At 53.0% G+C, this 14629-nt stretch overlaps 6 protein-coding genes across 6 annotated transcripts; 4 read left to right on the forward strand and 2 right to left on the reverse strand.

Moving 5' to 3' along the window:
* Window positions 1–744: 744 nt before the first annotated feature.
* Window positions 745–4392, reverse strand: UMAG_03303 (uncharacterized protein; the record flags this gene model as incomplete). The annotated part of the gene is made up of 1 exon (XM_011391407.1): window positions 745–4392. One exon carries the CDS (start codon window positions 4390–4392, stop codon window positions 745–747), a length of 3648 nt encoding a protein of 1215 aa, XP_011389709.1.
* A 1047-nt stretch (window positions 4393–5439) lies between these two features.
* UMAG_03304 (uncharacterized protein) lies at window positions 5440–6173 on the forward strand (the record flags this gene model as incomplete). The annotated part of the gene is made up of 2 exons (XM_011391408.1): window positions 5440–5786; window positions 5897–6173. The coding sequence occupies 2 exons, from the start codon at window positions 5440–5442 to the stop codon at window positions 6171–6173; spliced, it is 624 nt and encodes a 207-aa protein (XP_011389710.1).
* Window positions 6174–7852: 1679 nt separating this feature from the next.
* UMAG_03305 (mitogen-activated serine/threonine-protein kinase) lies at window positions 7853–8917 on the forward strand (the record flags this gene model as incomplete). Its single annotated transcript, XM_011391409.1, has 1 exon — window positions 7853–8917. The coding sequence occupies one exon, from the start codon at window positions 7853–7855 to the stop codon at window positions 8915–8917; it is 1065 nt and encodes a 354-aa protein (XP_011389711.1).
* Window positions 8918–9279: 362 nt separating this feature from the next.
* UMAG_03306 (putative ribose-phosphate pyrophosphokinase 3) lies at window positions 9280–10656 on the reverse strand (the record flags this gene model as incomplete). The annotated part of the gene is made up of 1 exon (XM_011391410.1): window positions 9280–10656. One exon carries the CDS (start codon window positions 10654–10656, stop codon window positions 9280–9282), a length of 1377 nt encoding a protein of 458 aa, XP_011389712.1.
* Window positions 10657–11352: 696 nt separating this feature from the next.
* Window positions 11353–12224, forward strand: UMAG_03307 (5-formyltetrahydrofolate cyclo-ligase; the record flags this gene model as incomplete). Its single annotated transcript, XM_011391411.1, has 2 exons — window positions 11353–11812; window positions 11920–12224. The coding sequence occupies 2 exons, from the start codon at window positions 11353–11355 to the stop codon at window positions 12222–12224; spliced, it is 765 nt and encodes a 254-aa protein (XP_011389713.1).
* Window positions 12225–12910: 686 nt separating this feature from the next.
* On the forward strand, window positions 12911–14545 carry UMAG_03308 (putative Cytosol aminopeptidase; the record flags this gene model as incomplete). The annotated part of the gene is made up of 1 exon (XM_011391412.1): window positions 12911–14545. One exon carries the CDS (start codon window positions 12911–12913, stop codon window positions 14543–14545), a length of 1635 nt encoding a protein of 544 aa, XP_011389714.1.
* Window positions 14546–14629: the final 84 nt, after the last annotated feature.

The raw sequence follows: 14629 nt of genomic DNA on the forward strand, positions 1-14629 counted from the left end.
CTTTCTGGTGATCCAAAGAAATGACTGAGTCTGTGATCGTCTGAACGGGCCATCCAGTCGGTCGAGCCGAAAGTGACCAAGTAAGCCGCAGTTGTTCTTGATGTTGCTCTGTCGAATCGTCCAATAGCAGCGGTACACGACCAAATTGTCGTTGCAACTTCTCTTGCCAATGTGACCTTCGGTGGTGCAAAGGATGATGTTGTTCAGATGAGACAGCCTCGTTGAGCCTGATCTTCGCAGACAAACACGAAAAGAGGACAACACGGATCATTCGTGGTTCACGATTGCGGAGTCACCTTAGCAAAAATGTGGTGCTGCTCGCGACTCTCTCTTTGTCACTCTCCACACGCCTGTGTTTCCGACCGTGCGCGTTTTGTAGCTGCGCCATTCACGATTCGCGATTCACGATTACGACCTCAGCTGGCGTTTCCCAACTCAAGAATCGTGAATCGTGAATCAGAACGCGCTTTTTGAGACCCTCACGCCTCACACTTCGTGCCAGTGACCTCGGATTTTGGGAGTCGAGACAAATGTAACGCCGGTCTAACACAACTAAAAACCCGGCACCGTGGCGTGTGGCAAGAACTGGGCCATGGACCCATGGACCGTGGACTATGGTCGCACTTCTTCTGACATACAGGCACCTTTACGTGACAGAAGCACCTGCAATCGCAAATTCCTCGAGAGATAGCGGACAAAGGCATATTCAGTTGGGTATCGGTGTGTATTGAGCGTGCCACCAGCTCAGTAGCCCATGTCAGACCAAGCGAGAGCGTCAAGTAGGCCCTGCCACTTTGCACGCGCGTGGTCATGTTCTTGCAGAACGCGGTCGGCCTGCGTAGCATCTTGAGCTTGGACAGCTGATCTGGCTGCGATGCGTCCAATCTGATCATCAACACCGACCTTGAGTTCTTCCACGAGTCTGTTAAGAGCTTTGCGTTGCCGTTCGCATTCGAGCCGGAAGCTTTCGCGCTTGTGGGTCTCGGACTCGATCCAATTTGCCGAGATATCAGCACTCATCGAAGCATCAGTCGAGATCGCTTCGGAGACATCCGTATGGCCAAAAAGAGTGGCTTCGCCATCCATGTCACCAACAGCCACTCGCTCAAAGTCATCATGGTCTCGTACATTGCCGATCGGTTCCTGTTCCTCTTCCTGTTGTTCCTCCCCATCCTCTTCCTCTTCCTCTTCGTCCTCCTCAGCGATTGCCCCAAGCGGGGCTCCTTCTCGCTTTGCCTTGTCCCTCCGCTTCTTGCGTCTCTCACGACGCTTTCTTCGTGCAAGCCGATCCTCTTCTTGAGTGCTTGTGCCAATGAATCGCTCGTAGTTGTTGACAACCTCGGTTCCGATCCGCCATGCCGCACTGAAAAGCTCCTTGACCTTGGCCTGATCTAGACGGTGGAAGCACAACAGCTCCATCCGTTCCAGTGCCTCGGTGTGAACCTGGATGGCGCTGTCGATAGAGCGTGTACCTTCCAAGGCTGACAAGATACGCTGACTGCCATCGAACAGAATGTCACTTTGAATGAAGCCGATGAGCGTCCGGACGAGCCATTGCGCTTGGCGTCGAAGAGACCAGAACTTTCGCATATGCATCGTTTCAGGTTTGGCTAATTTGAGCGTGCTCGCCAGTTTCCACTGAGCATAGTTTGCCTGCAGCAAGGTCGAAAAAATGTACTGATAGAAACGCATGCAGCCAGTTGGAAAGACGAATGTGAGCGGCCACGGCACCTCGTACTCAACCTTCACATCGGCCAGACGGTGGATTCTGCTCCTCTGTCGTATCGCTGCAGCTCTGTCCATATCGTCGTTGACAGTACAGAAACGAACCAGATTCACGTCGATCCACGCTTCCCCACCATTGCTCTGCTGGTGTATTTCAAGCGCATCGTTGAAACCGGAGTGGAGTCGATGATGGTTCGTGGCACGAAGCATGCCGTTGCGCCGATCGAGATCCATGAAGAGCGACTCCAACCAGCTGGCCATTTCGGCGCCTCGCCGCATGAAGAACAGGCCGTGACAAGCTTGGACATGAGATTGCAATGCATATCCACCTTCGGTGACTGGAGACAAAAGTACCTCGGTCACGCGTTTGCGAACAAGGGCAGAGATGGGCGAAAGGTGCTCTTGTAGCAATCGCCCCAGCAACGGCTCGAGCAGTCGATGCGATAGATGCCGGTGATTGCGCGTAATGCTGACATCCCACAGAGGCTCTGTATCCGGTCGCGAGATTGGTGTCTGAGGCAAAACGTCTTCTACGTAGGTTTTTGTCTCCGTTTGCTCCGCCAGCTGAGTGCCACGGGCGAACAGCAGCCGCCGCAAATTCTCCGTTGCTACCTCCGGCGTGAAGCACAACGCTGCAACGATTTCCTCGTGGCCAGCCTCAGCTTCAGTATTAATAGGATCGTCAGCTCCGCGCTCGACGAGGCTTTGAAGCGGGTTAAGACTTGTTTGTGCTATTGTGGTTCGCAAGCCGAGGACGTGGCCAAGATTGGGATCAGGTTGAACACCACCAAGTGCATCGACGCCCAGACTTCGAAGCAGTCCTACCCCTTTGGCAGTTGTCAACACGTCTTGCATGATGGATTGCAGGAATGCTGGCGAGCTGTAGCCTGGATTGACCATGTTATCGACCTCATCGATACTGGGCTGGTTGACAACGTATCCAGACGTCCAAAAGGCGCTATCGGATGTTGATATAGATGCATCGTGTCGAATCATATGCTGCACCAGACGATCGTCGAAGAGCAGATCATGATCTCGGTGGATGGCAAAACTGAGTCCTCTTTGAAGCAGGTGACAGACAGATCTCCACGCGGGTCGACAAGCAGCTAGCAGGCATGTGCTCAGATCGGTAAGAATCATGTCGCCGTGAGCCAGCTCGTCCTGTTGATGCACGAACGCGAGCAGCGCTTGCAAACCATCGATGAGAGCGCGGTCACTGGATCCACGTGGGATTAGCGAAACATCGGTATCACCGCCATGTCCAGAGATGAAACCCATGTCCTTCAGCAGGCGCGCCAAGAGTAGCACGGAGGCAGCCTTGCTGTACGAAAAGTTGATCAGTTGCGTGAGAGTGGTATATCTGTTAGTGCGAATTACGGCCGGATGAGCTAGCGTACTTCCAGCTGCAATGTCCGCATCCAGTTCGGAAAACTGAGAGCACAAATTCTCGAGTAAAGCCTGTAGCTGTTCGGCAAAAGCTTCCACAGCTGGTGTTCTGGTCAGAGCATCCACGGTGTGAATGCTTTGGAACACTGTTGCTTTGACAAAGCTGCGAAGAATAGATAGCGTGCTGGCAAGATATGCGACTGCTTCCATCTGCTCTGTCAAGCTATTCGTCAGAGGATCTTTTCTGGAGTTATCGATGGTAAATTGGCCGGAAGAGTGCCGCGAGTACAGCATGCTTGAGGAACCCATCAGCGACGAGAGACTCTCGCGGACAATGTCAGCTTCAGAGAGTTGCAATGCGCGATTAGTAGCCTGAAGAGCTCCATCGTGCAAGCTCTTCTCTTTAGCCTTCGCAAGTGCAGCAAGTCTTGACCGACGTTGTTCAGACCACAACTTGCGCTGTTGAAAGTCTTGCAACAGTGAAGGTGAAGGATGCATCGACGCTGAAACCGCCGCGAGTCGGTCCCTTTGTTTGCGAGGCTCCTTGTCGCTATCGTAACCTTGCTCCATTCTGAGCCTTCTCTCGTCGTCTGAATCTAGGCTCCAGTCGGACAAGTCGGAGTCGTCTTGACCTTCATCGACCCAAGCGTCGCCTTGCAACGGCTCCTGGACTAGAATGCTAAGCCATTCTCGCCGCTCTGCATTCTTTCGTTGTTCGGCAGTCACATACTGAGATCGACTCGAGTGGGTGGCGTTGAGCATAAGATTTGCAGCAGTGCGTGCTATGATGTCGGCTGGTTTAGATAGCTGGAGCAGGAAGCGCACCGCGTCGGAAACGTTGTCGGGGCGAATGAGAGGAGGGGTCACGTTGAGACGACTTCCTCGGCGTATTTCGACTTTGCGTGATTGCTCAGCCAGTTGTGCTGATCGCTCGCATGATACAATAAGCTGCGAATAGCATCGTTGAAGAGCGGTTGCGAGTTCGTAGTCAAGGTGAATGCTGTGTTTAAGCGAGAGACCATGTAAGGCCGCCGCAACCTCATCTTTGTCAGCGGGCGACCACGAATCTTTGTCGATGAGATGCACTGCTCTAGCTTTCTGAGCAGCTTTGCTGGATAACGAAGGCGACGACTCTTCCATAAACACGCCGAGAAGGTGGTTGAGGATAGTTTCCTGATCGATGCGTTTGTTCGTCTTGGACCTGGCTGATACCCTTGTCAAGTTGGTTCTGGGAGCTCGTTCAGCCGAGCTGCCCGTAGATGGACCGGCGACGGGAGCCATTGTGGAGCTGTTTGCAATCGATCGGATGCGACTCGGCTCGAAAGCCAATGTTATGAGAGGTTGAAATGCATTATATTGTTGATGCTGATGATGTGTTCATTGAGGAGAAGATCTTGTCATAAGTGCAACGCTCTGTAACTCTGAAGTGCTCATTATTTTGTGCTCAACGCGTGCTGGTTTTCGCGTGACACTCACACTCACGACTCGTGACTCGTGACTGTGACATCGCGCATTCCCCGAGCCACGTCCGACGACAGGCGCACTGCGAGTACAATTGAAGTGTCAGATCCTGCGCTTCTCACACAAGTGGAGCGATAGTAACGAATGCCTGGGATCAACGTAAATCACGAATAGTCTGAGTCACGAGTGGCCCATGCGCTCATGCACCTTCCAATCCGAGGCAAGGTCCTCCCGATCATTCGTGAGGCTGATGACTCTTGGTGCTCTGCTCCGCTGTTCGACGCAAGCAAGCAGCGCAGGAGAGGAGTCGCGAAAATCACTCGAGTTGCCGCAAGCTCAAAGATGGGATGCAGCAACGCTAACTGCACGTCGGCATACCAGTTTCAGTCTAGACCTTCTCAATCGACAAAGGGCTGTGCAGGCAACATTTGGACACGACGGAGCTCTGCTGATTCTCGGGAAGCAAGCAATTTCTTCGATCTGAACCCAGTTACGAATCGTGAATCGTAAAAGGTATTCACGCTTGACAAATCACACGAGCTAAGCGACAGATTTCATGGGCCGTGCGCTTTGCAACCCCCACCCAGCAATCACGAATTCTCTTGACAGCTGAAGCGAGCAAAGAGAGCCGAAGCAACATGACCTACAGATGTCACACACGTCGTAGCGCCGCGCGTTGGTGATGTGTTGCGTATTGTCTTAAGCAGCCGAGGTGTTGGTTCAGTAAAAGCTTCTTACTTTGAACATGTGTAAACGTTTATAAGGCAGCAACACCGAGCGCAAACTACCTTGTTGTTCACCACATCCAATCAACTCACCCTTCTCCTTCCACTAACTTAGCTCACAAGTCTTTGACACATCTCCAAAATGTCCGGATTCGACATCAACCAGCTCGGAAACATTGCCCAAGGCTTCCTCAACAATCAGGGTGGCAACAACAACAATAACAACAACAACAACAATAACAATGGTGACAACCAGCAGCAGCAGCAGCAGCAAGGAAACGGCGGATTCGACCTTGGTCAGCTCGCTAGTCTTGCACAGAACTTCAGCTCGGGCAACCACGACAGCTCGCTCTTCTCGCAGGCCGCTAAGTTTGTGCAGAACCAGGGCGGCAACCAGAACGTTGACGAGCAGAAGCTGTTGCAGGACCACGACGAGGTGAACAACCAGCCGGGTGCCAACTCTTCTGGTCAAATTGGCAACGCTGCAGCGTGAGTACATGCTGCCGGCTTGAATTAGCCTTTTACTTTGCGGACATGATCTGCTCAAGACTTACTGACGCAACACACTTTACACCTGTGACCTCACTTGTGCATGACAGGCTGGCGGCCATCAAGTCGGTCCTTGGCGGCGGTGGGCAGCAACAGCAGGGTGGTAGCTTGCAGCAGAAGCTTATGAGTGCTGCTATGAGTCACGCTGCCGACCTTTTCGACCAGAAGGATTCACAGGGCCAAGCTCAGGGCAACAAGCAGGACGCTGTCAATCAGGCTGCGCAGATGGCCATGAGCCTAGCTATGAAGAACCCCTCGTTGCTCGCTGGACTGATCGGCGGCGGCAACTCGGGTGGCCTCGGAGCTCTCGCTGGTATGCTCAAGTAAGATGTAGCGCCATGCCAATCATGCTGTCGCTCGATTTTGTATCATCAAACCTAACGAAATGATTCAGCTGTATTTGGAATCCGGTCGGCCGACTCACACTGTGTTGCGATGAGACGTGGAAAGCTGTTAGTTTCCAGGTACGGGTCCGATTTGTGGCGAGTGAAGAGGCAAGGTTTGACATGGGTTGAAGTTCCATCTTACCCACAGTAGCGGGAAGATCCGTACGCAACTCTGCAGATGAGCTTTGAAATGGAAAGAACATCCTGTGCTGATCTGTTGAGGTGAAGTGCTTCTGGAGAGGAATGGAGGACTTGGAGTTGGCATGCGTACGCGATGGCGACAAATGCTGGTCAAATGGAATTTTGGGTCTCAAAGCGGGGCGTCACGTTAGGCAGTCAGAGGGGCAGGCGGTCGAACCCGTGCCTAGCTGAGTTTGATAACGCCAGAGTCTCGAGTGACGAACGAATCTTGAATGCATGCGAGATTCGCGATTCGGCGCTTGACTCGTGGCGACAAAGGGACGCTCGGCGTGATGCGAATTCAAAGAGGGGCGTTTCTCACTGTGCAATGCGAACGATAGCTACGAAAAGAAAGCTTGCATCAGATGCCCATCATCCACAGCGAATCCTGCCGACACTCAGTGAAACAGTCATCCATACACGCATATTCGAAGCGCGGTTAGTGCAGGCTTGAAGCCGAAAGATTCATCGACGTGATCATGTTGCTGATGGGCAGCTGTTCACATTCTTGTTGTCAAACAGGATATTAACCAAGATTCGGAATGGAGGCTAGAAAAGGGCAAATACAGTCACGAGTCGTCAAGTGAATGACAGCGACTCTGTTTCGGCGATTCACTGACGACTTGTGACTGCGTCCGGTTTTGGAATTTGGAGTTCTGCATCCGACGACCAAGCAGCCAGAGTCACAGGGTGAGTGGTGAGTTGTGAGTGCTTCTTGCGCGCAAAGTGAATGCCGAGCCTCGCGTGTATTGAAAGACAGAAAAAAGAGCCTAAAATTCTCAGATTCGCCATGCAGACGAGATCGCTTCCACACAGTAACACTCGTGACTTGACACTGACAGTGCATTGGCGGTCTTGAAGGGGAAAACAAGCACAAATCTCTATCACGTACACGTACAGTAAAATCGTGAATGCGTGGACATGGCCGAAATAGGATCGTCGTTGAAAAAAGGGCGAGCGCGCATGGGTCGGCTCCATTCGTGACAGCTGCTTGTGCTTGCCGCGAACGGTCCACTCGCACAGAGCTCTACTCGGACGCACACACACTGTACACCACACACGCTGCCCTCTCCATCTCCACACGAAACTTCACATAGCCCCTTGTCTGTAGCTTGCCTTGCAACTCGGTCCTGCCCGTAGCCTCATCAGCTTGGCTTGCCTCTTGACCACCACCTTCTCGTTTGCCCGGAATCCCCAAAAGACGCGTCGCTGCTATCAGAATTGCACCGCCAGTGCATCCCATCTTCCTCACACACGCTTTGCTTCATCTGGAGCGGAATCACTTTCACGAGCTAACAACTAGGTTCGGCAACCTAAGTTGAATCGACCTAGCAAGTGCCAACTCTCTAAGCGCCTTATACCCGTACATCTCTCAAAGTAGGTCGAGCAAATCATTTTTTTCGCCCTTGCCTTCTATCTGGCTAGAAAGACCCAACCAAGATGTCACATGCCCACGGACAGCAGCCCAACCACTCGACCACCTTCAAAGTAGGCGAGACGTACAAGGTCGTCGATGTGGTCGGCGAGGGAGCTTACGGTGTTGTGTGCTCGGCCATCCACGTTCCCTCGAGCTCTCGTGTCGCCATTAAGAAGATCACCCCATTCGATCACTCCATGTTCTGTCTTCGAACCCTACGCGAGATCAAGCTGCTGCGTCACTTCAACCACGAAAACATCATTTCAATCCTCGACATTGTCAAGCCCGATGATTACGACAGCTTTTCCGAAGTTTACCTCATCCAAGAACTTATGGAGACCGACATGCATCGCGTCATTCGCACCCAGGAGCTCTCCGATGACCACTGTCAGTACTTTATTTATCAAACACTGCGTGGCTTGAAGGCGCTCCACTCGGCGCAAGTGCTGCATCGCGATTTGAAACCCTCAAACCTCTTACTCAACGCTAACTGCGATCTCAAGATCTGCGATTTCGGTCTAGCCCGTTCCGCAAACCAACCCGAAGCCGAAGGGACGGGTTTCATGACCGAATACGTTGCCACACGATGGTATCGCGCACCGGAAATCATGTTGACGTTCAAAGAGTATACAAAGGCCATCGATGTTTGGTCCGTGGGCTGCATTCTGGCCGAGATGCTTGCCGGAAAACCGCTCTTCCCTGGTAGAGACTACCACCACCAGCTTTCGCTCACCTTGGAGATCCTCGGAACGCCTTCGTTGGACGACTTCTACGCAATCACTTCTACTCGCTCCCGAGATTACATCAGGGCACTACCTTTCCGAAAACGACGCAACCTTTCGCTCATGTTTCCCAATGCCAATCCTCTGGCCGTCGATCTGATGGAAAAGTGTCTCACCTTTAGCCCCAGGAAGCGCATCACCGTGGAAGAGGCGTTAGCACATCCATATTTGGAACCCTATCATGATCCCGAAGACGAACCGACAGCTGAACCGCTCGATCCTAGCTTCTTCGACTTTGACTACTGCAAAGAGCAACTCTCAAGGTCCGAACTCAAGAGGTTGATTTATAACGAGATCATGCGTTGATCTTGCGCCGATTTCTGCCGAATTCGCTCCGCTCTAGCGATCCTCGATACTCTTTCTTGGCTACGTCTCACATTATTATTCTGATGTCTCTTTTCTGCCTTTCTTTCCGTGGTCACACTCGTTTTGTCGTTACGCCGCTACGCAATGCACACTCTTCTTTTTTTTTTCTCGACCTCATGTCTGGAAATCATACACTGCGAACAACGACAGACTCGCCAAAGAAAAAAATTATAAATAAAAAAATGCAACCTGACTTGAAGACTTGATGGATTATCATATCAACAGATGAGTAAAGCGGCCCGATGGGACATTCGGCAGAGAGGGCATGGCGACGGAAGAACTGCAGGAGTCTAGGCGTGGTATCAGAACATGATCTCGGCATCCTGTCGGAAGAGTTGAGAGATGGATTCGCCATGATGCGATCTTCGGATCGTCTCACCAATAACTGCAGAAACATCCATGATTTCGAGCTTGCCCTCGCTCGCTTTTGCCTTTTCCGTGTTGGCGATCGTATTTGTCACAACGAGACGTTCCAAGCTGAGTTTGCGCAGCAGATCGATCGACTGTCCGCTCAGCAGACCATGCGTAATGATGGCGTACACTTTAGCGGCTCCAGCAGCTTCCAATGTTTTGGCGGCGAGCGCAAGCGTTCGACCTGTGTCCACCATGTCGTCGACCAAAATGGCCACTTTGCCCTTAACATCACCAACAAGAATCTCCATGCGCGACGAGTTTTCGTCTTCCGAATCGTCTTCTGCCGAAGTACCCGATTCTCCGGGAATGTCGCGTTTGGATCGTCCACTGCGCACGAGGTGTCCCTGCTCATCAGTCATAATCCACTCGCCTGTCTCGTCGCACTTGATGCCATTGGCGACTTCGCTGTAGACGTGTTTCGAGCCTATCGACTGCTGTGTCGAGGTAAAGGATTGCGATTCAGCTGAGACGCTGAGAGCGTTGAGTTTGTCGGTGGCCTGTCCGACAGTCGCCTTAGAGTTGAGGCCAGTGCCATCGAGAAGGTACGAGCTCGACATGGGCGTGCTGACGCCGGAGCGAAGGTCGTCGAATGAAGAGCGACTCGAGAGGCCCAGCGCGGTCTTTTGTGCAGCGCGGATACGTTTGTGCTGTTCACGACGACGATTGCGGTTGATCAGAGCAAAGTCGACGCCCAATGAGTCGGCGAGTGCAGTAGCCCGCTTGGCACCACCAGCATCGGGACTGACAATAATCGCCTCCCTCCAGTTTTCCACTTTGGAACGAATCCATCGAGCTACGCTGGGCTCACTGGTGAGGTTATCGACGGGGATGTCGAAGAAGCCCTGAATCTGACTGGCGTGGAGGTCCATCGTGATGACGTGGTCGGCACCAGCGACGGTGAGCATGTTGGCTACGAGCTTGGCAGTGATAGGAGCACGGCTCTTGTCCTTTTTGTCATGACGCGAGTAGGGAAACGAAGGGATGACGGCAGTAATACGACGAGCTGAAGCAGTCTTGCAGGCAGAAAGAAGGATGAGGAGCTCCATCAACGAATCGTTGGGGTCGGTGTAGGGCGAGTTGCCCGTCTGGAGGACGTAGACGTCTTCATCTCGAACCGAGCTGCCGATGCGGACATCGATAGATTGATCTGCAAACTTCTTACAGACGCAAGGTGTGAGCGGAATGCCAAGACGATCGGCCACCTGCTGAGCGAGCTCAGGGTGACTGTTTCCGGTCAGTAGCTTGATCGAGTTGACGCCAGGCATGTTGTCTCGCCAGTGAAGAAAAGCGTACGACCTCGCTTGAGATTAATTTGGTGAGTTGCTAGTGCTGTTGGTCGATGGCAGCGAGCAAGGACAAACAAGGTATCAGAGTTGAGCAAGACGTGGAGATCCGGTGGTAGTCACGAGTCAGTGTCATTCGAAAGCAAGAAGGACGGCACTCGCAACTACAAATCGTGAATGGCAATCACGAATATGAATCGAAATCTTCCTTTCCAAGTGACGACTGTATGTTGTGCTGCTCTGCAAGCACATTTTTTTGGACAAACCACTCGTACAACCCACATTCGTGATAGACTTTTAGAGCTTGACTTGAACTTGGTGCAACACCAGCACACAGACATGAGAGCACGACCAAGCCGCACGAAAGTGAGAGAGTCTTGGAAATTTTTTCCCATTCGGCACCGATGAACACTCTTGACTTCCATCTGAATTATCCCCACACAGGCCAAACCGTTAGAAGCTTGATTTGAAATGCAACCCTGAACAAAATCGGGGGTTATATCGGGAGATGGGAAGAAATCGTTGCGTGGGCATCACGATCCGTGATTCGTGATTGAACCCTTGATATTGATTGTCAAGCCAAAAAGCTTCCTGACCACAAACGCACTCCCATAATCAACCATCTTCAACCTTTGATCAAAGATCCCGACCCAAGTGCTGCTCTGCACTGACTGCATCATGGCTGCAACCTCGGCAGCAGTGTCGCTTCGCATGTCCAAACGACAGCTGCGCAAATCCATGGCACAGACACTGGCCAACATGCGGCCAGACGAGATCGCCAGTCAATCGCAAAAGGTCGCCGAGCAGGTGCTAAAGTCACAGACCTACGCTCGCGCTCGTTCGATTAGCGTGTATATCAACATGGATGTGGGAGAGGTAAAAACCGACGAGATATGTCGATCTGTGCTCAAAGACGGCAAAAAGCTCTATGTGCCTTTGTTTGCTTCACCAGCTGCTCCGGTCACCGCATCCGGGCCGACGGTGTCATCAGCTCCAGTACAAGTCAAGACAGAATTTGCAACAGACATGATCATGCTTAGGCTACGCAGTGTGGCAGAATACGAATCCATGGCGGTAAATCGATGGGGAATACGCGAGCCCCCATTGACCTATGCTGACGGAACCATTCGTGAGCAAGGTAAGTGCTAGACCTCGAACATGTCTTGACGGTACCGTCCTGAGACTTGCACAGCACTCAGTACTGATCTCATCTCGACCACCTATCGCTCGACTCTCCTGTGACAGCGCTCGACGAGACGACTGGGGGAGATGGGCTGGATCTTATCCTTGCCCCGGGCGTCGCCTTTGACCAGACGGGTGGTAGGTTGGGTCACGGCAAAGGTTACTACGACCGATACCTCACACGCGCAGAAGAATGGGCTTCTCAATGTGGTGCGTCACCACCTGTGACGATGGCGCTAGCACTGCGAGAACAGGTGCTTCCAGCGTCCGAACGTGTTCCTGCTGATGAGCGTGACCGTGTCCTTGACGGTATCATCTCGCCAGACGGTACGATTTTACCTTCAACATCCTCACGGTGGTCTCGATAAGATGATGGAAGTGTTCGGCAAACTCGACGTAAATTGTTTTATTGAGAGGATGTCTCATGAAAGCAACGGCAGCTTTGCACGTCTAGAATTAAAGTAGTCCGGCTAATTCGGCGAAGTTAGGTTCTGAAGAGCCTGTCCATTTCTCGGCTATGATGGCTGTTGCGGACGCTTTAGATGTGATGGCAATAGGGTAGCATTGGGACCAGGCAAGCACGGATGAATTTTCGTCGGAAGCAGGTGTGCCGCTCCCATCAGCTGCGTGAGACTGACTGCGGAGTCGCAGTGTCATTAGAGGTCATTCACGATTGGCTGATAGCGACCGTGTCGGATCGCACACATCCGTCAGAACAACCGAGAAGGTTGCTCGCTGCCACTTAGCGCCATACAGATTTAAAGAGAGAAAGGAAAAGAGACACCAGGCCAAGAAACAAAACAAAACAATAACAACAAAAACAACAAAAAAAAACAAAAAAACAAAAAAAATACACACACGGGTACTTGTGATCCTGACGACCTTGTTTGAGTGTTGGTCCGAGCCTCTCTGTGTCTGATTGCCTGTCCGAACCCAATCTTAACCTCCTGGCTCCTTGCCATTCTCTTACCCTTAAGCAATGCTGCCTTGTCGTCTAGCATTGCGCTCTGCAATCTCTTGCCTTCGAACCACCAACCCACACAACAGATCCATCATGTCATCTTCGGCCGCCAACTCGCTCGCCGGTGTCGTCGTCGGTGTCGACACTAGCGGCGCCTCCACCGCTAGCAAGGTCGATGTCTCCGCTCAGTGGAAGGCTTCCCGCGCCTCGTCGTCCCGCAGCAACGAAATCCGTGTCTTCTACCCAGAAAACAGTGCACCAGTTGCTGCCGTCTCGCTCGGCGAGCAAAAGGCTGCCCCCACCACCACCCCGGATCTCACTCCATCCGAAAAGACTTTCCTCCGCAACGAACAGCTCGAGCGTGTGCGTCTTGCCGCCGCAAAAGGCGTCAAGGCCATCCGTGATCTTGGTTCCGGGCCCGAGGACAAGGGCGATGTCCCTGTTCAGAGGTCTATCGCTCTCGACACAATGTCGAGCCCGCACGCTGCCGCCACTGGTGCAAACCTCGGCCTCTGGACCGTCAATCATTTCAAGACCCGCGGAAAGAACGCCGCTCACGGTAAGGAAGCAAGTGTCCAGGGAGGAAAAGAGATCAATGTAGTACCTGTTGAGGGTGCTGCTGACGAGGCCGCCAAGAAGCAGCTCAAGGATGCCGGTGACGAGGTTCCCAGCGTCGCTCCACTCAGCTGGTACACTGGTGAGGTCTATGCCGAGGCACAGAACTGGGCTCGAGAGCTCAAAGAGACTCCAGCCAACCTCATGACCCCCACCATCTTTGGCCAGCGAGTCACTGCCGCCTTCAAGAACGTTCCCAACACCACCGTCATCGTTCACGACGAGGACTGGGCGCGCGAGCAGCGCATGAACTCGTTCCTCTCGGTTGCCGCCGGCACCGACGAGCCAGCCAAGTTTGTCGAGATCATCTACAAGGGATCACCGGACAACGAAGCTCGCAGCGTCGGCTACGTCGGAAAAGGTATCGTCTTTGACTCGGGAGGAATTAGTCTCAAGCCCGGTGCTGGCATGAAGGCTATGCGTGCTGATATGGGTGGTGCTGCTGCTGTTGTGGCTACCACGCTTGCCATTGCCAAGCTTGGCTTGCCCATCAATGTGGTTTGCGCGACGCCGCTGACCGAGAACATGCCCTCGGGCAAGGCCACCAAGCCCGGTGACATTATCATTGCCCGCAACGGTCTCTCGATCGAGGTCGACAACACCGACGCCGAAGGGCGATTGGTGCTCGCCGACGCGCTCACCTACGTGTCCGAGACTTACAAGCCTCACACGCTTGTCGATGTTGCCACTTTGACCGGCGCCTGCATGATCGCCGTAGGTGATGTTTACTCGGCTGCTTTCACTGAGTCCGACAGCCTCTGGAACGAGCTGCGTGTTGCTGGTGAGGCCGAGAACGACCTCTTCTGGCGCCTCCCGCTCAACGATACCTACCTCAAGCAGATCTCCACCTCCAATGCTGACCTCTGCAACACTGGTGGTCGTCTCGCTGGTGCTTCCACTGCTGCCATCTTCCTCAAGCAGTTTGTAGTTGGTCTCGGCGAGCGCGGCGGTGCCGCTCCCAGTGTGCGCTACGCCCACCTCGACATTGCCGGCAGCATGGAGGCGACCCCTACCACCACCAACGACTATCAGCCTAAGGGCTTTACCGGCCGCCCTGTTCGTGCACTCATTGAATTTGCTCGCCGAATCGCTGCCAACGGCAGCGCCAACTAAGATCACGTGTAGATGTAGGAATCCGATCGATGCATTGCCTCTCAGAAGCGTTCTACACTCTGCCTGTACCGTCATGAATGCCCC

The sequence above is a fragment of the Mycosarcoma maydis genome, chromosome 8 (genome assembly GCF_000328475.2).
Source record: "Mycosarcoma maydis chromosome 8, whole genome shotgun sequence".
Lineage (NCBI taxonomy): Eukaryota > Fungi > Basidiomycota > Ustilaginomycetes > Ustilaginales > Mycosarcoma > Mycosarcoma maydis.